The sequence below is a fragment of the Falco cherrug genome, chromosome 1 (assembly GCF_023634085.1).
Source record: "Falco cherrug isolate bFalChe1 chromosome 1, bFalChe1.pri, whole genome shotgun sequence".
In the NCBI taxonomy this organism is placed as follows: Eukaryota; Metazoa; Chordata; class Aves; order Falconiformes; family Falconidae; genus Falco; species Falco cherrug.
Genome location: NC_073697.1, coordinates 95,249,453 through 95,267,852, shown reverse-complemented (window position 1 = coordinate 95,267,852; position 18,400 = coordinate 95,249,453). Strand labels below are relative to the sequence as shown.

The 18,400-nt window shown below is 39.1% G+C and overlaps 1 protein-coding gene across 3 annotated transcripts in view; it reads left to right on the top strand.

The window, feature by feature from the left end:
• PTPN11 (protein tyrosine phosphatase non-receptor type 11) overlaps positions 1 to 18,181 on the top strand; it is a 30,779-nt gene extending 12,598 nt beyond the window's left edge. For 2 of the 3 annotated variants that reach the window (XM_055708768.1, XM_055708748.1), the window contains 10 exons: positions 2,414 to 2,510; positions 3,125 to 3,204; positions 3,331 to 3,489; positions 6,731 to 6,862; positions 7,759 to 7,913; positions 8,637 to 8,704; positions 9,386 to 9,537; positions 13,149 to 13,261; positions 13,488 to 13,589; positions 14,640 to 18,181. In XM_055708768.1, the coding sequence (XP_055564743.1) occupies positions 2,414 to 2,510; positions 3,125 to 3,204; positions 3,331 to 3,489; positions 6,731 to 6,862; positions 7,759 to 7,913; positions 8,637 to 8,704; positions 9,386 to 9,537; positions 13,149 to 13,261; positions 13,488 to 13,557 (1,026 nt within the window). In that variant the 3' untranslated portion in view covers positions 13,558 to 13,589; positions 14,640 to 18,181. The remainder of the gene's footprint in view (positions 1 to 2,413; positions 2,511 to 3,124; positions 3,205 to 3,330; positions 3,490 to 6,730; positions 6,863 to 7,758; positions 7,914 to 8,636; positions 8,705 to 9,385; positions 9,538 to 13,148; positions 13,262 to 13,487; positions 13,590 to 14,639) is intronic. The other variant, XM_055708758.1, reaches the window with a different exon arrangement.
• The last annotated feature ends 219 nt before the right edge of the window (positions 18,182 to 18,400 follow it).

Here is an 18,400-nt window from a genome sequence, read left to right as displayed (position 1 = left end):
TCTTTCCCCTTTACTGCTGTTAGTGAGGTCAGTGCTAAAACTTATTTTTTTGCACTGTGTTTTTTGGAAATGAAATAATCTTGTAGCAGTTTTAGTGTCATGCTTTTTCATTCAGCTCAGGTAAGCTATAGCTGTCAGCCTTGGTGGCAGGGGACAAACTCCAGGTTGTCTGTGGATCTCTGCCTGTGCTGTTTTATGATTTGGCAGTCCAGATGGTAGTTATAAATTACTTGTCTGCAGGCATATTTAAGAATGTACCTCTTGTCCCATGAACTAGTAGACAGACATGTTGACAGTCCTTGTAATGTTTTTGCTTCTGAAAAATGGCTCTTTGGTGAGCTTAATGCTTGGATGTTGTTGTGAAATTGAGGACTATGTTTCAGATTTATTGTTACACTGTGTACATCCCTTAATGGGCTTGTTAGAAGTCGCTGCTGCTCATGGATCTCTCCTCAGGGATGCTCAAAGCAATAATAATTAACTATGAAAGTGAAGATGTGTTTGAAGCTATGGTTTCCACACACTTAATTGTTTCCATTTTTTAACCTGCTAGAAAAGTTTAGCTTTCAGTTCTTTTGCTTGGCGTCTCACTTGGCTGAAACTCAAAAGTGTTAATATTAGGTAAGGGTGCTCTGTGATAATGGCACTTGAAAGTCTTGCAGCGTGGCAAGAGGTGAACCTAGTGCAAAGCCCAGTTTCACCCATTGCTGGTACTCACAAGCAATGTTTTATGGGGATGTGCTTTCTGTCTTTCGCTTCACAAGCATGAAACCTTGCAGCTCTCCTGTATTGCTTTTGTTCTTTGGTTTCCCTGCCGGGATGAGCCTTATTGACCAAGGTCGCTAAGTGAGGCAGTAACAATAGCAGACTTAAAAAGAAGTGCGCAAGTGTCTGACCTGCCCAAGCTTTAAAGGAAAAAGCAATCTCTCCAAGAGTATTAAAGGTGGTAATACCTCAGCTTCCAAAACCTGAGTGTTCCTTTTAGTCAGGCCAATACTGCTTTGGGGATTAAAACTTGGAACAACAACATCATGGAGATTCTCGTCCTCCAGCTTCTTTGCAAGTAGGGAGATTTGTTACTAAGCAGCATGGCTGTGAAGTATGCAATTGCTGTTTTCCCTGTCATATTGTGAACCAGATGCAGAGAAATTAGTTCCTTGCCAACAGGAGAAGTCCCCACACAGATGTATTGTTTCTGCACTAGGATGGTTTATGGATAACCCTGTTTGTAGTTACCTAATGCCCCCCCTCCTCCCCCAACAGTGTAATATGAGGAGGTCTGTGCAAAATCTTGTACTGGTTTAGTGAAGTGGTCATGTGTTGGTAGGAGACAGTAATTGGAGCACCTAAAAAGTGGTACGTGGCAGTGGTGGTGGGTTGTACATGGGCATTTTTCCTGTCTCATCCATATCTTTGAAAAAACTGTAGCATTCCCATGTGGACTTTTGTTTTTGGGGAACAGACAGTAATATCTTCCTAATATTCTGCTTCTAACTGCTGAAGGGCTTTTCACCGTGCTTGATATTTAAATACAGTTGCTTCTGTTGATGTGCTTTGGGTTTTCTGTATGCTCCTTCCTCCTCTTTGGTTGTTTTGAGTTGATCTGGCTGCAGCTTGCAAGGATTTGCTCATGTGGCATTGATGTAACACAGCCTTCGTAATCTGACTTGTTTCGGGGGCTTTCTAGTGGTGTTACTACAGGCTCGCTGTAGCTGAAGGAGAGGAAGAAGGCTGGTAAGGCCTGGAGGAATCCGGTACAGCTCAGGTAGAGAAGCACTGGATCACAAAGTGCTTTACTCCTTTGCAGGTTGGCAATGTTTTAAATGCATTAGTTATTAATCTGTATTGGTGCTAATGCCCTTTCAGTCCTTTACCAGCTTGATTCAGTGAAAAGGAGAAATGCAGTAGTACTCCTAACTTTTATGCTTGGTGAGAAAGACGTAAGTGTATTTGGACAAGCTCTGTAGAATGCTGCTTGTGGTGTTTGGTTTATTTAGGGTGCCTTTTAAGATGGATGGATTTCTGCAGCCAAAATTTTGTTGTGGTCCTTTGTTACCAGTTTCCTTGCAGTGTTTTACAGCTGAAAGCTTTGAGGGAGCAGCTTGGGTCTGCTTGGTCAGAACAGTATCATGAAGGCTTGCCGGTTATAGTTTGGTTTAAAGAAGCTTTGAATTCATAGGTGTTTATTAGGTGGAAAATAGTTTGCCTTGTCACTCACTCTCCAGTGTTTCATAATATACCTTGGAAGCAATGCTGTACGAAGTCTGAATGCAGAAATCCAGTACCTCTCTCTCTGACTCTCTGGAATTATAATCGAGTATTATCCTTTTTGTGGGAAAGGATTGCTATGATGATGGTAAAACAGTCCATACTGCTTTTATTAAGACTAGTTGTTTGTGCTGTTTTCATTTAGACTTTACAGCAGCAAGAATGCAAACTTCTCTATAGTCGTAAAGAAGGTCAGCGTCAGGAAAACAAAAACAAAAATAGATACAAAAACATTTTACCCTGTAAGTATTGATTTCTTTCATTATAATGTAAGTCTGCTGCTTCGCTCTGCTTTATTTTCTTAGCTTGTAAATACAGGGTTAATTAAGCACCACCCTGCTTTTTCTTCTCTTTACTGATAATTCCCCCTCTTATGTTGTCAGTATTAGCCCATGCAATTTCCAATTTGTGTTCGAACATATGCACTTTGTAGATACCAATATTTCAATTCCCAAATACTGTTTTTATCTTCATCTCCATTTAAAAGTGTCAAATCCCGAAACTTATTCAGCAAACTGGAATGCTTAACTTTAAGAGGATTAATTTGTGGTACAAAACTGCGTGGTACAAATCCAGGGGCCATTTGCCTTGATTAGTGCTTGACTGTCCATGCACTCATGAATTACTAGGAGGCATGAACACTTATTTTGATCTAGCTTGTTATGAATTGGCCGCTTGTTTTAAGAAATGGCAAACAAGGAAAGGTTAAATATTCTAGCCACTAATTTATGAAGTTTGATAACTTAATAGCTTCTGGTAGCAGTAAGAAATGGTCCTGTCTGTGGGATATTTAAAAATAGCTGTGTGTTCATAACTGTAGGATTCAAGTGCTTAACATTCATATATGTTCTTCCAGTTGACCATACCAGAGTTGTTCTACATGATGGTGATCCAAATGAACCTGTTTCAGACTATATCAATGCTAATATTATTATGGTGAGTATACTCCTACCTATAGGAGCCTTGTTGGCACAGCCCATGTCTACTTTTCAACACACTTACCTAAATCCAGGTTAGTCTTGTAAGGGTTTGTCACCATTTGTTAATTTTTTTCTTCTCCAGCCTGAGTTTGAAACCAAGTGCAACAACTCAAAGCCAAAAAAAAGCTACATTGCTACTCAAGGTTGCCTGCAGAATACAGTGAATGACTTTTGGAGGATGGTGTTCCAGGAGAATTCTCGAGTTATTGTTATGACAACAAAAGAAGTTGAAAGAGGAAAGGTAAAAACAGACCCTCAAACTGGCCTTGGGAAAGGTCATGACATTTGAATGCAAGTAAGGACTAAATTGACTTGGTTATATTGATTTATATGCTGAAATCTGGTGTGCCACAACTGTCTTTGGAGACCTGGAAGGTGCTGAGTGTCCTTTTTTATTGGTGCCTGTGGGAATTGAGGGTGTACTTTCAAAAGACATCAGATGTCCCTTTTTTAAGGGCTGACTGATTAAATTTTAGCTACTGAATGTGAATCCGTGTATCTTAAAATTACTCAGGGTATGAGGCACTGGAATGTGAGGTACAGCCAAACAGGCATTCTGCGTATTTTAAGGGGTAAACTCTCTGTTTCTTCAACAAAAGTATTGCCATTTATTTTAGTTTACCAAGCCTGTATAGACTTTACTGGAAAAGTATAATTGTGGGACTTTATAAGAATGAATGTAGATGATATTGCTTCTTACCTAAAAATGACAATATCATGTGAAAGTTGTTGCCCCAGATTCATCTTATTTGAATCACATTTACTAGACTATTAGAATGCTATTCTGTCTTCTGACTTTACTTTTTGTGCTTGAATTTGGTAACATTCTTATGTGCTGAGCCAGTGATTATGGCTGAAACTGTACCTGGTTAGGAATCCCCCAGCCAGGTGTGATTTAGCACTTTTATTCCTGAAGTCAGGTCCTTGCCTTTGACTGACTTGTTCTGTGTGAACACAGCTGCCTGTTCAGCCTCAGTGATCTGCAACTCCCTTGTGAACTGCTCTGGCAGTATCTAATGCTCTGAAAGACGAAATTTTGTATCCCAAGATACAAAGGATCTTGTAATTTTGTAAAGAGGAAATGGTCTATCCCAAGAACCTCCATTTTACCTTTTAAGTACGGAGATTTTATCTTATTCACTGTCTTCTGGCAAATCTGAGGCTATTACTTTGTTACTGGGTTCTAATGACACATGGCAGGAAAGAATAGGAAATAGTTGAATACCGATATTCTGGCAATGGTCACATGCTGCTTTCTGTGTATAGTATAGTTTTATCTTTCGAATGTGTTGTTTCTGATCTTTTTTCTGTTTGGTAAAATAAATTTCTCTTTTTCCACATGCCATTGTCCACCTTTTTCATTTATCTGATGATCTGTTTCTGACTGGAAAGCTGTTATCTTGTTAGATGAGCATCACTTTTGAAAAAAATTGAATTGAAAGTATAATATTTTTCTGCAGGTGACAGATAATTGCAGGGGTTCCTTACCACTGCCACAAAAATAGAGGCTTTGTGAACAGTACTGCAGACAAATAGCAGTAGATTTCATGGGCTTCTCTTCCTAATGTAGGTGTCAAAGCTGTCACTGGTGGTGTTTGTAGAAACGATTAGACTCTGTCTTGTGGATTTTTTTAGGCTTTGTAAACTTCTGCCCATTCACCAACCTTATAAAGGGCCATGATTTGTGTTTCCTTCCTAACAATGCATTGAAGGAGGGAGAAGCTGCCTCTTTCCAGTGACTTTCCTTTTAGATCTTTCTCTTGGAAGAAGAGAAATAAAATCTGGGGTTATTTTGGAAGAGTTGAATTGAATACACCTCCTTTTTGGTTTTTTCCTTCTTTTTTTATAATAACCTTCTGAATGGGCTGTGCTCCTCTGCAGTTTCTCCACGATTCTTTCTAAATTTTGCTAAGCCTGTTTTCTGTGCTCTGGCTGTATAGAACATCTTAAGGTCTGATTACTTAATCAGTGCTGCACACATTAATTTTTTTTCCTATTTGTTTTGGTTTTATTTTTGGTTTTTTGTTGTTTTCTTGAGATGCCTATTTCACTTCTTCAAGAATTGCAAATAACAGTAGTCCTGATATAAAATAAAAGCTTTTTATCTCAGGCCAAGATGCTTTCAGATCTCCAGGAAGGAGAGAAACCTCTGCATCAGAAATGACTTCCAGAGCACATTGCCTAAGGAAGTGAGGAACTAGAAACATCTTGGATTTGCATAGAGTTCTGAATATGCTTCAGCATGCACTGTAGAAGCAGCAAATACTTAGAATTAAAATAGTGGTGTTTTGGAGGCAGTCCATCAAGCCAATAATATATGCATCCCCTCTATCAGATTAAAGCTTATTTTAATATCATGTGTTACTGTTCAGACCTGCCATACCAACTGCTGTTATGTTCAGAATTCTGTATTGAAACTGCAAGTTATGTTGACATATACTAAGATCAGTTTAGCTTCTACCCTTTTGGAGATGACAGGGAAAGAAGGGCAAAAGTAACGGGAAAGCATCTTGTTGCCTAAGTAGGCTGGAAAGCATGTGTTCAATCATCTCTTACTCTGTCTTGTGTTGGCAGAAGGAACTTCCTTGTTGCTGTTTTGTCATAAATATGCAGCAGTAACTGCAAATAGGAAATGTTTCTCTGTAGTACTTGGTGTTTGGTCTGCATTTGTTATTGCTGGAAGGTGCACCTGTATACCCACTATAATTTCTCATTTGATACTGGGTGGACCTGTATCGTATTCACGGGCTGACAGAAGCTGCTCTTTCCTGAACTGTCGCAAGAACAAAATCAAAGTAGTAATAGGTGAATCTTTTCCTCAGTGGATGGAATATATCCCATCTAAGATAAGCTTAAGAGAGAAGTAGCTCACCTAAAGCTCTGTGTTTCAGAAGCTATAGACACACAAGGCTTCAATCCTCTGCCACCGGGAGCGATTCTTTGTTGCTTTGGTGATTGAATTGGAGAGCTGTGTTAGCCCTTTCTGCTCTACGTGATGAAAAAGCAAGCATCTAGGTTTCATTTCTGCTAAAAATGCCTTACACCTTTGACTTGTATTTATTTTGCAGCCAGTTGTGTTTTGGTAGTAGAATAGCCTGTAAGTCTACAGCATTCCACTGGAAATTCTCAGTATTTTGAAAGTATTTGGGTGGAGGTACAAGCAACAGTGTTTTAATCTCTGGGATTTGAAGCTATCAAGGCAAAGCAGTTACTAAGATGATCGTGAAAGCTGCTGAAAGGAGAGATTGCCTGTACTTGTTTGTCTGAAATCACCCAGTGTTTGTTGTGGGGAAGAGAAACTTCCCCCTAAAACATGTTACCTTGTCAGCTAGCTGTCCAGTTGGCGCTTGTGATTGTTCTCCATGTATTCAGGAATGAAAGCTTCAGAAATGTTTGTTAATCAGTTTACTAACCAGACTTTCTTCTTACTGATTTGCTCCATTTTAAAAATGTTGTTTATTTATTTGTTTTAAATCTTGCAGAGTAAGTGTGTCAAGTATTGGCCTGATGAATATTCCCTGAAGGAGTATGGTGTTATGCGTGTTAGGAATGTTAAGGAGAGCGCAGCACATGATTACACACTAAGAGAACTTAAGCTTTCTAAAGTTGGGCAGGTAAGTATGTTAGTAACTTTGCTTTTAATTTAGGTTGCAGATCACAAAAAATGTGCAGAAATAGACTGTTTCTTTGCAGTCAATAAAAGGACTAAGAGATTAATAAATTGAGCCCTGTCTCTTTCTTTGAAGCCTCAGATTCAGTTCCATACATCTTTCTCTTTGTCCTTGGGATAATTGAAGATCCTTATACCTAAGGACTTTTTGGCAGAAGATGCACAGCTGCGGGGCTTTGAGGAAATCTGGAAAGAGGGACAATGCTTTTAAGTAATGACACTTAAGTCTAGTTAGGCATTTGCTCCCTTTCATGGAGATGGTAGCACAAGAAGAAAATGGTTATGTGTGGTTCCAGTATGCAGAAAGAATACCTAAGAGAAGGAATACAAAGGATGAGGAGGGAAACAGTTAACTAGTGTGGAAATAGCATTTTCTTGTTAAGAACCAGTTTGGATCAGGGTGCAAAATGAGTTGTGTAAGAAGCAAGTAATCAGGATGTATTAGATTAGTATGTCCATGGGATGGAACTGAGTGGAAAGAAGTGTGTAAGGTGAGTGCCACTAGGTATTGATGATGAGTATGACAGATGAAAGTCCCTTGTTGTTGGTCACCCCCAGACGGGACTTTGCTATGGCTTCTAAAGCTGAAGATGGGAATGTTCTTGGAAACAACTGCATGAGAAAGAGGGAGCTGAGGAAGCAGGTGGTGTGATTGACCTGTCAGGCCAGGAAGAACTCTTTAACTTGTTTCCTTCTTTATAAGAGTTGTGGTGCTGTGGATACTGAGCAGCAGGTTGGATATGCCACCTTCTGATTGGATTCAACTTTGCCACATAAGTGCTTTTAGCTGAATTTTGATCTGAAGGATTTTGTTTTCATGTGTTGGCATCTTCCTTCCAGGGGAACACAGAGAGAACAGTCTGGCAATATCACTTCAGAACTTGGCCTGATCATGGAGTTCCAAGTGACCCTGGTGGTGTACTAGACTTCCTAGAGGAGGTGCACCATAAGCAGGAGAGCATTTCTGATGCAGGACCAGTTGTGGTCCACTGCAGGTATGGTGATGCACTATGCCTCTCCTGCTACTACTGTCTGTACTTGTGGAGTTCTGTTGGATCCCTTTTGGCTTGGTTTGTTGGGTTGTTTTTTGTGGTGGGGGGAGCTGAAAACTTTAAAAGATGACAGCTTTCCCTGAGAACTACTCAGACTTGGATTTGTCAAGATGTTTGTGCTTTCTGTTTTGCCAAAGGTTATACCTAGATAGGTGTGAAACGGTTATGTTCAAAGCAGGCTTTCTTGAGTACGCATGTCTTTATGAATAAGAATTTCTGATGCTGTATGAGAAGGTGGTACTTCTTTAGTACTTCTATGAGAAGGTGTGTGAGAAGGCTTGGCTAGATACATTTCAGGTGTAGGATCATGGAAATTATAGTATCCCATCCCACCTCCTGTGAGTAGTCTCCCCTTGGTCTTGACTTATAAATGAGATGCATTTTGTAACATTTATAAATGGTAGATCTGACCTTGTAGTTTGATTTTTTTTTTTTTTCTTATTCAAGGACATTAATAAATGCTGAGGTACAGAATTGCTGTTATGACTTTGTCTCTTCCATGTTAAGTTGAATAGGTCTCTAGTTACTTTTGACTGTGTAGCTTGGTTTAACTGGATATAATTTGGAAGTTTAATGTCTCTTGATGTTAGACTCATACTTGGACTGCTGCTTTGCTGTCTGTTCAGAAAGAAAAAAGCGATTAACTTTTTTTCCCCCTTTTTACAGTGCTGGGATTGGGCGAACAGGAACTTTCATTGTGATTGATATTCTTATTGACATAATCAGAGAAAAAGGTAGGTTCCCCCCACTTTTATTTTCCTGTGGGATGTTGACAGATACATCATGGTAAAACAACGGGAGTGTTGGCAGAATAGAGAGATTCTAGTGATGCTACAAACTAGGTGTGTATGTTTGGCATAGAAGGGAACTAGGTGTGTATGTTTGGCATAGAAGGGACTCTCTCATTCCTCCTAACTTAGCTGTAATCAAAGTGCTGAAACCCTGCTCCAGTTCAGCATAATGAACACCTTCAACTGAGGATTAGCCAGGAGTCTGATAATATTTTTCTTATTATTATTTATTTTTCTATTTTTCTTTCGAAATCATTAATGTGTGTGGCTGTTGAAGTACTCATGCATGCTGAATTCGAGTAACTTGTTTTCAGTGTTGTGTTTATGCATAAACTGCCATAAACACTAACTCAGCACGTATGTTGAGCTAGGTTGCATTTTAAAGTGGTCTTGAAAGAGTGGAAGTGATGCAGTTTTCTCCTCCAGGACAGCTTTCCATGTTACGCTACAGTTCTACAGATCTGGGTATTAGTAGTCAAGGATGAATTCTCAGTGTTAAATGTTAGCAATCTCGCTTATTGCAAGATGATTCAACTACACTGTGTTTTGCTGGAATATGAGACCAATCTCTCCTCCAAAGACAGTTTATTTTACTGTTCTTAACATTGTGGTGATTCTCCCTAGGTGTGGACTGTGATATTGATGTTCCAAAGACCATTCAGATGGTGAGATCACAGCGGTCAGGAATGGTTCAGACAGAAGCACAGTATAGATTTATTTACATGGCAGTACAGCACTACATTGAAACGCTACAGCGCAGAATTGAAGAGGAGCAGGTATATTTGTCCTAAGTATAAAATGTTACATAGGAACACGTTATCATTTGAACATAGAGCAGAGTTGCTCATTTGCTGCCTGTGACTTTTGGAGGCATGATTGCTGATTGTATAACCAATGCATCGTGAAGAGGCTGGGTCTGTAACCTTTTAACCCTCTTCAGAGAAGTTAGCCCGTGTTTCAAATCATTATGCTTATGAGTTACTTGAACTATCAGGTAGAATTAGAAAACTGTAAAATACCAGCAGTGTGTTTGGCTGCTGGCAGCATAAGAAAATCAGCAGTTCGAGAGCCTTCTGCATATGACTGTATCTAGTGCTGGTTTACTTCCCATGAAAGTTCTTGCATGTATGGGTTCCCGTCCTTCCTGTCCCCCAGTCCCTGCATCCCAGATCTCAAATTTCTTTCATATTATCTGGTTTTCTGTGCAAGAAGAATAAAAGATAAGACACTCTTAATTAGTGCAGAACCTTGTACTCCATTGTTTTAAAGACATTTCAAATCTGTTTCTAAAGTATGATAATCAAATTCAAATGCTAGTCACTGTAATGCCAATTTTGGAGTCTTAAATTACATGTTTATTAGTAAGAGGTAAGTATATTGGACTGAAGGATTGAGTGCGGAGATCCTGCAGTACAGCGTCCAACAAAAAGCAGTTAGAGGAGTGATTTGGTGTGGTAAGATGAGAAAAGTTTTGGAATATGTGGTGACAACCACAAGACCTTCATCTTACTCTTTGTGTTTAAGAACTCATTGCACTCAAGTTGTACAGTGTTTTACGGAAGTTACCTCGTTTTGTAATAAAGAACTGACATTCTACTCACTGTTGCTTTCGTTTGCTGCCCTAACCTCGTCATCTGGGATTTTTATCTTTTTGTTTCAGAATTTCAATCTCTCTCCTTCTGCAGCTGGCTTGTTGCTCAGAAGGAGATAAACCCACACAACTGATCACGCAGATGTGGGGAGCTGTGTGGTTAGTGCAGCGCCAGGTGTGAGATGTTATCCCTATTTAGAGATGGAGTGTGCCAGCTTGGGCTTGGCACTCTTGTGTGGCTTCTAGCTGCTTTGGAGTGTGGCAGAGCTTATTTTATATTTGCCTACATGATGTAGATGTGCTGTTCAGCAGAGAGGAGAGAGACTTTATTCTTCTCCCCAGGACAGCTGTTGTGTGCTGTGATGGTGATTAGACACAAAGTGAGGAACAAGAAATCCCTCAGGTGTACTTTTTTTCCTGGCTTTGTTGTCTCACTTTACCTTAAAGCTGCTTCATATCTCTGTCTGTAATTATGCAAGCCTTGTATCCTCAGCTTTTTGAATATGGTCTCTTTCTGCTGCTGCCATTTACAAGCAGATCTGGAACTCTCTCTTGGTTGTTGTAATGGGTTTTGGATAGTATTTTGATGTTGTTTGGAGCAGTGTATTTCTCCTATGGTGATGAGGTGCAGTTAGTGGTGTTTCATCCTCTGTTCTGTTACTAGCCCAGAAGGCACAGGTGTGAAAGTTTAAGAAATTGGAAATGGCACACTGATTTACTTCAGGAGGCCTTGACCTATAACTAGGGCTAGTGGCAGCTGTAGGAGTAAAACAATACAGAATTTCTCAAGACAAAAGCAAAGCTTTGTGGTAACTGTAAGAACTAATATCCTGAAAAAAAACTTGTGAACGCTTCAAAGCATGTTTTGATAGAACAGAAAAAAAACTGGCCAAGTAGTAGAATGGTGTGCAGAACACTTGAATTTCACCCCAATAAGATAGTTTTTCAAAACACAGCGTTTCATTCCCGAACTAACTTCAGGAACTTTCTTCTCTGTGCTTGCTTTAGTTGCAGTTGCAAACAATGGAAGTTGGAAAAAAAAACCCTGAAGTCCGTTGGGGCACCTCTGTAAGAAACAATATGAGGTCATGCTCTCTGCTTTTCAATCTGAGTGAACACAGGGCAGCTCCGATAAGAAATTAGGTAGTCATGTTAGCTAGCCTGTTGTCATCCAACTTGGGACCAGTTGGACTGAAGAAGTGGATATGTGAATAGCTGCCCCCGTTCACCTAGATATGCTTGCTTTTTCTTTGTATTCAGGAAAGAATTTCCCTGCTCTGCTAGCCTTCCCTCTCCCACTGCAATGTTGAGAGCCTCGAGATTTCATAGTTAAGTGTTGTGTTAAATATTGCCTGTCATCTTACAAGTGTAGAAGAAAAGCAAAGTGAATTTGTTTTAGTGGTTTTTCTTTTTTTCCCCTGTGGAAATGTGTATATTCACTTACATCTAGGAAACAAGTAGTTCTTACCACATTTCTATTATTCTGAATTAGAAGGGATAATTACAGTGAATTAAGCAGAAGGAAGGGAAGCCAGATATCTATTTTTTCTTGGCTTGTTTTGTCTGTTTCAGTCAGCTTAAGTAATAGAAGAACTGACTGATTCTTTTTGAATTGCTTTTACTGTACAGTACATCTGTAACTTGAATCATCACATAGTTTGGGGGAGTGGGCAGTGGAAATCAAGCCCTAATTTTGGGCTTCAGAATATTATTGGCAGGTGAGAGTTGTGTAGCCATAACTGTAGAATGCAGCAGAGTTTGAATCTTTGTGTTTTGTTTAAACCTTATTTTCTTAGCATTCACCTTCTAGGTAATTGATCTGGACTGGTAGTCTATTTGAAAGTGATTTGTCAGGAGTAGGTAGCAGGCTGAGTGGGAAGAAGTTCAGTACAATAACAGAACAAGTTGAGCAAGTTTCAGAAGGCTGTCTTGGAAAAACTTCAACGTACATTGCTATACAGAGCGTTCTTAAGGGAAACTCAGCAGCCAGAACTCCCCAGAGCCTCTGACAGCCTCTGTTGTGAGATCGATTCAGGCCAGTTATTTAGTACTTGTTCGAACATTTTAAAAAAAACACACCAACAAACAAACAAAACCAAAACAAACACCCACCCCCCCAAAACCCATTACCCTCTAAAACTTTAAAGTGAGGCTTTAATTTGTATGTGTGTGTTGTGAACGTTTGTCTTGAGAAGGGAGAAAGCCGTATCCCCTTTCCTTCCTAGTGTAGCTTTGCTTGCTGGAGCCTTCAGTAGCTTTAGATGAATGCCAGCACGATTGGCTGCAGCTTGTAACATATGCTGCAGAATACAAATAACAGCTTGGGTTCTTTTTATATCAAACCTAATGGGCTAAGATGTTATTTTATTAGAGATCTTGCAAACAACGTTGTTACTCATTTGGCCACATCTCCAAGCTGGAAATAAGGTCAGTGGGAAGCCCACTGGCTGATACTGTCTATTAAAGAATGAAGTGTGGTTTCTTCTGCCAAGTAAGATGAAGATTGCGTATGAGTGCTGGTTCACAAGGTTGGTATGTTCTGCTGGAGATTGTAGTGGAAAGGGGAATACTGAAAAGTGGGGCTCTTAGGTCTTGTAACCAATAACTACAGCCAATCTTTAGGTCTTATCCATTTTGTGTGTGTTACCTACAGAACTGAGTTCTCTTCTCCTCTTAGCCAAATCTTTCTAATAAAACCATACACAGTTAGATACACATGTAATTTCTGCAGTGCTTCAGTGATTGTTTTCTATTACTAATTCATATTCTGGCTTTTTGTTGTGTTTTGCTTCACAGAAGAGTAAGAGAAAAGGTCACGAATACACAAACATTAAATATTCTTTATCGGACCAGACAGGTGGGGATCAGAGCCCTCTTCCACCCTGTACCCCAACTCCAACGTGTCCAGAGTAAGTTCGCTTCTGTTGTTAGTGTGTAAGTTTTGAACTGTAGTAACTAATCTTCAGAGACCTTGAACGAGAACGAGTTATCACAGCAACTGCCCTAGACTGTTGCTCTCTGCTTTGCTCTTAAAATAAATGGAACAAAATAAATTGTCACTGAATTACATTGTGTGTACAAATAGGGTTTTCTCCAACTAGATTTTTTGGACTGTAAATATTTGTTTCATTTCAGAATGAGAGAAGATAGTGCTAGAGTATATGAAAATGTGGGACTGATGCAACAGCAAAAAAGTTTCAGATGAGAAGATGTACAGAGACTTCCATGCAAAGGCAGGTACGTGTGTTCAGGAGTGAGTGTGCATGTCCAGCCTGGAGTTGTGGTGCCTGGAGAAAATGTACACAAAACCAAACTGTGAGAAGAACTATAGGAAGGACTTTCTAATGCCCAAACCACATGTAATCTATCCCCCTTAGGATGTTTAAATTCCAGAAGCTAATTGAGTTTCATCTATGCCTACCTTTTCGAAACAATGTGGAATATTAGCTTGGTAGTTTGGCCTTTGTTCTCGTGTCCTGACTCACCAGTGATGTAAGTTGGAAGTCTTTATTATTGAGGAGACTGAAATTCTGCATGCTAGCAAAAGATGAGTAGCAACTACAGCCTAAATTTTCCATGTCTTAAAAGTGATTGTTGCTCTTGGTTGACGACAAGGATTTGTGTGCAGCTAAAGCGATTCAAAGAACACTTAATCTCATGTTCAGCCTCATAAAAGACGTGATGAGCAAAGCTACTGCTGTGCCTGTGTGGTGTGAGCAGTTGGTGTACTATTGTTGTTCTACTAGTAAAAATTAAATCCTTGCTTTTGCTTGGAGAGAAGCCTGTAGATTCTCTTCGTTGTATTTTAAATATCTGTTATAATTTTGTTCTTGCAATCAGACAACTGTGTATGTATATAGGCTATTAGCTCATAAATTTATCTGATACTTTGGTTAATAGGCTGTAAATACAGCAAAGGGATACTTTCGAATTTAAGGTGTCTTTAGTCATTAACTTCTTTTGGATTCTAATCTAAAGCCTTCTGTCATCTTTCCCTCTTGTGTTTTTAAAGACCTCAGAAATCCTATTTTCCCTTTTCCATTTGGTAACTGTAAATGTGTTTTATCCATTTAAATGTCCAGGGACCTTCTCCAAGTTTGTGCACGATCTCAGCTTCTATTGCCAAAGTACCACACAGTTTATAAGCAGGGTTTGAGACTTTTGGTTGAGTCTGAGGGTTTTTTATGTCAAAACCGAGTACTTCTGTATAATGTCAGAATAAAAAATAACTGCTGGGGATTTTTTTTCCTAAATACTTTTTCATTTTCTTCTCCCTTCTTTTCCCAGAAATGAATATGGTTTTTAAAAAGGTCAAGAAAGAGATGGAAGAAGCTTCACATGAACGGTGAACTCTGAGGGCTTGGTACCTTTTTATTTACGGTTTTAATCCTTCAACAGTAGGCAAAACTTAAGACCATCTAAAGATTGTTTATATCTCTTCTCTCCAGTACCTGATTTACAATTGCTCATTTTCCAAATAAACGGAAATCCTTTCTACAATGTAGACAACTACTTTGTAGAGACAGTTTTGAATCCCGCAAACTGTTGGATTGTCATCCATTTGGTTTTTAAATAGTATTTTTGTTTCACAGTATGGCTATTAGTTGGTTTGTTTTTTTCCTTTATTTGAGCCGTTGTGGGATTTTATTTTGTGGTGGGGTGGGCTGGGGTGGTGGGAGAGCAATGATGTGGATAAATCCGTTACACTGATGTAAAATACTGATGGGAACAATACTTGATTGTTTGAAAACAATGGATCACCAGCGTGAATAGAATCAGCTACATGGTAAAATTAGTCCTAATACATTTCAAACTCGGACTGAGTTTCATAGGGGTGAGCAGTTATTGATATGAAGGTGCTTTTCGTGATAACTGGTGGCTTTGATCGCAACTTAGCTGAGTGGCTGGATGGGCTATTTTTGAGTAATTATGCAAGGTAGCCTTTACATCAAACAAGATTTCTTTTACATGATCTCTACCCAAAATAGAAATTTACTGTATCTCTCAAAAGACACAGTGGCCTAGTGGTTTGTGAGGACACTGTCTTTGTTAATTTGTCTGTCTTCATTAAGTAAGAGACTGAACTTGTAGAATTAAGGTATTCTAAAAAGTTGCATGATGACATCTTGACAGCATATTAAAAACAGTGAAACAAGTGAAACCCACTGTGCAGGCTGTTACTTTAGTATAAGGTTACCCTCTTCCCCTTCTGCTGGGGGAGGTGGAAGCTGTTGAGCCTTCTCTTGTTTTTTTTTCAGTAAGGCCTTATGCTAGTGTAAGTGGCTAAATTCAAGTTTTGTGGGGAAAGCAGTGCATGGAAGTTAGCTATCCACTCAAATTGCCTTAGTTGAAAAGGGCAGCACGGGCAGCGAGGCCAGCAGGCTTGTCCTGGTTTGTTTCATCGGGCAGGAGTTTATTACCATTCCACCTGAAGTGCCTTTCAGAGCTGCATTGAATTTGCTGTCCTGATGCGATTAAAAATCCCGTTCACCTGAAACCACTTCTGATTGTTGTCAATGAGACAAAGTCCTCTTCTAGAGACTCTAGAAGGAAGAACTGCTGTTAAGCTGCCAGTTAGTTGGGTTTCTTCACTTCGTTTGCTCTGGCCAATTATCTGGACCAGAAGTTCCCCTTGAAGCCATGAGCAGCTGCGTGTGTGCATTAATGGCAGGATCGGTCCCTGGCAGTGGGGGCCGGTGGTGTCTTACCTACATCTTTTCCCTGTGTTTAGGGGAGGTGGTTCTGTGACTGAAGTGGTGTTGAGGAATTATTGCCATTTTCATACAGCAGGCGCGGATGGTGAGCACTGCATTACACTGCTGTATGCAGGGGCGCAGGGCCGACGGCGTGGGGTTGTTGGCCTTACCGGTGAAATTATGCTAGAGCCTGGAATGTAATTAATGCAGCTTTGTGAAAGGTTAAGTGGGAGATTACATTACCTTTTCCTGAGAGTGCTTTGCAAAATCAAATATTTGAACATTTTGTTTGAACTGAATGAAGGTGCTTCTTTAAATGTTAAGCAGAATTTTGTTACTTTGCCTATTGTCCTTTCTGTCTTTTGATGCTTTGGGTTTGGTGTTGGTTTTTTTTAACTCCTGTCACCAGCATAACATACTATGTCTTTTAATGTCATAGCCTTATACTCTAGTCATAAATACTTACGCCCTTCCTAGACCTAAAATTTCTAGTCATGACGAGCAAGAAATCTGTTAATTTGGTAGTGAGATACCTACTCTGCATTGCCTGCTTTCTCTCCTGTCCCTATTTACAGCTTCATCCTGCCAAACAGGGATGTTGTAAGTGTTGGTATTTGTATAGAGCAATTGACAGCGATTAAATATTAGTCTAAAACTTAGTGCAGAGTTAGATAAATTCTGCACTTCATACGTTATAGCAAGGTGGAACGCATGTTCAGGTTTGGAGCTGTTCTGTACCAAACCGAGAAGTCAGGGGAAAAGTCAAGAGAAATGAGAGAAGGATCCTTAATGAATCTGAACTCAGTTATGAACTCAGTTAATGTGATGTGTCTTAAAAGATTGACCTGTATAAGCAGCAATCGGTTACATGGCCAATATAAAATTGCCTCTTATGACCTCTTTTAGCTGTTTAGAACATGCCACTGTAGGATTTTTTTTGTTTGGTTTTTTTTCTTGTAACCAGGGAATTCTTACTGCAGAATGTGTATTAATCCTGGGGAGCATACGGTGGAAGAATGTCAATGAGGGGGGAACAGAATCTGAAAGATTGTGAATAAATTCTCCTCTCTTAACTGAGGTGTTAGGCCCTGCTGAATACCAAAGGGGAGACCTTGCAAGATAAAATCTGTCTGCCTTTCGTGCACTGGCAAGAGAGGGATGATTCTTAAACTTTTTTTAAATTATTTTAAGCAATGGCTGGGGTTTATGACAGATGAAGCAAGAAAGAGAAATGTCCTTTGGATCAGGGGAGATAAGTCAATGTGGGTTTCATGTATTTCTAGTGAGTTTTTAGAGAATAAATTTTAAGCATTGATTTACAAGCTTTTGCTGTATCAATGGAATGGAAAAGGGATGCAGTTGTGAAGTGTTCTGTTGTAGAAGACTTTATACCACAAGGGAAACTTTAACCCGACTCCTAAGGCACAATAATTTATGCCAGCATGAATTTGCTGCAGACTTCATTTACTGAATGTTTTATAGCATACACTTTGATTTCAGCTAACTGTTGTTAGGACTGATTGGTTCTCCTATTAATCCTGACCAAACTTTACCTTTTCCTCTTAAGATATGTGTTTGAAACACAATTAACTAGGATGTGGCTAACGAAGTTATAAAACCTGTTTCGTTTTTTTTGTCGTAGGGATGAGAAAAATCACAGCTGGTACTAGGATGTGTTGTCAGATTTTGATTTTCTACCCGTAACTTCATTATTTCAAATTAATTTTTAATTTCTCCCTTTTAAATAGTGAAACATTATTAATAATTTCAAGCCTGTTTATTTATGACATTATTGTGATTATTTTTTTTGTTACAGTACTAAAGACTAATGAAAAAGGATCCTCTTATTAGGTGGAGTAGACCTTGCATTTATTTTTTTCCTGCAGTGTATGAAGTATTGTACCAGAGTATTAAATGAAATGTAATATTTTATTGAAAAATTTCTATCCTTTAAAAGGAATACATTTAGGATGTCATCAATTTGATGTGAATCATGTAAATGTTGATAATGCGCTGTTTATTATACATCTAGTGTTTCAAAAGCCTCACTTATTGCCTTTTGCCCACATACATTCTGTAGACCATTTACAATTGTCAAAACGTGACATTAAAATAATAGTTCATGTATAGAAATATTGGTGGTTGTCCATTGTTTTCTGTGCTGGTATTTATGGGTCTTAGTTCAGCTGCTCTGCTGGCTGCATTGTGATTTTTATTGCTGCAAAGCTATATTATCAGAAATACAAGCATATCTGTAAACATCAGAACTTCAAAAAAAAAAAGGGAAAAAAAGAAATAATAATAAAAAAAAAAAGAAATAAAAATCATTTTCTTAAGATGGTTTGTCAGTTA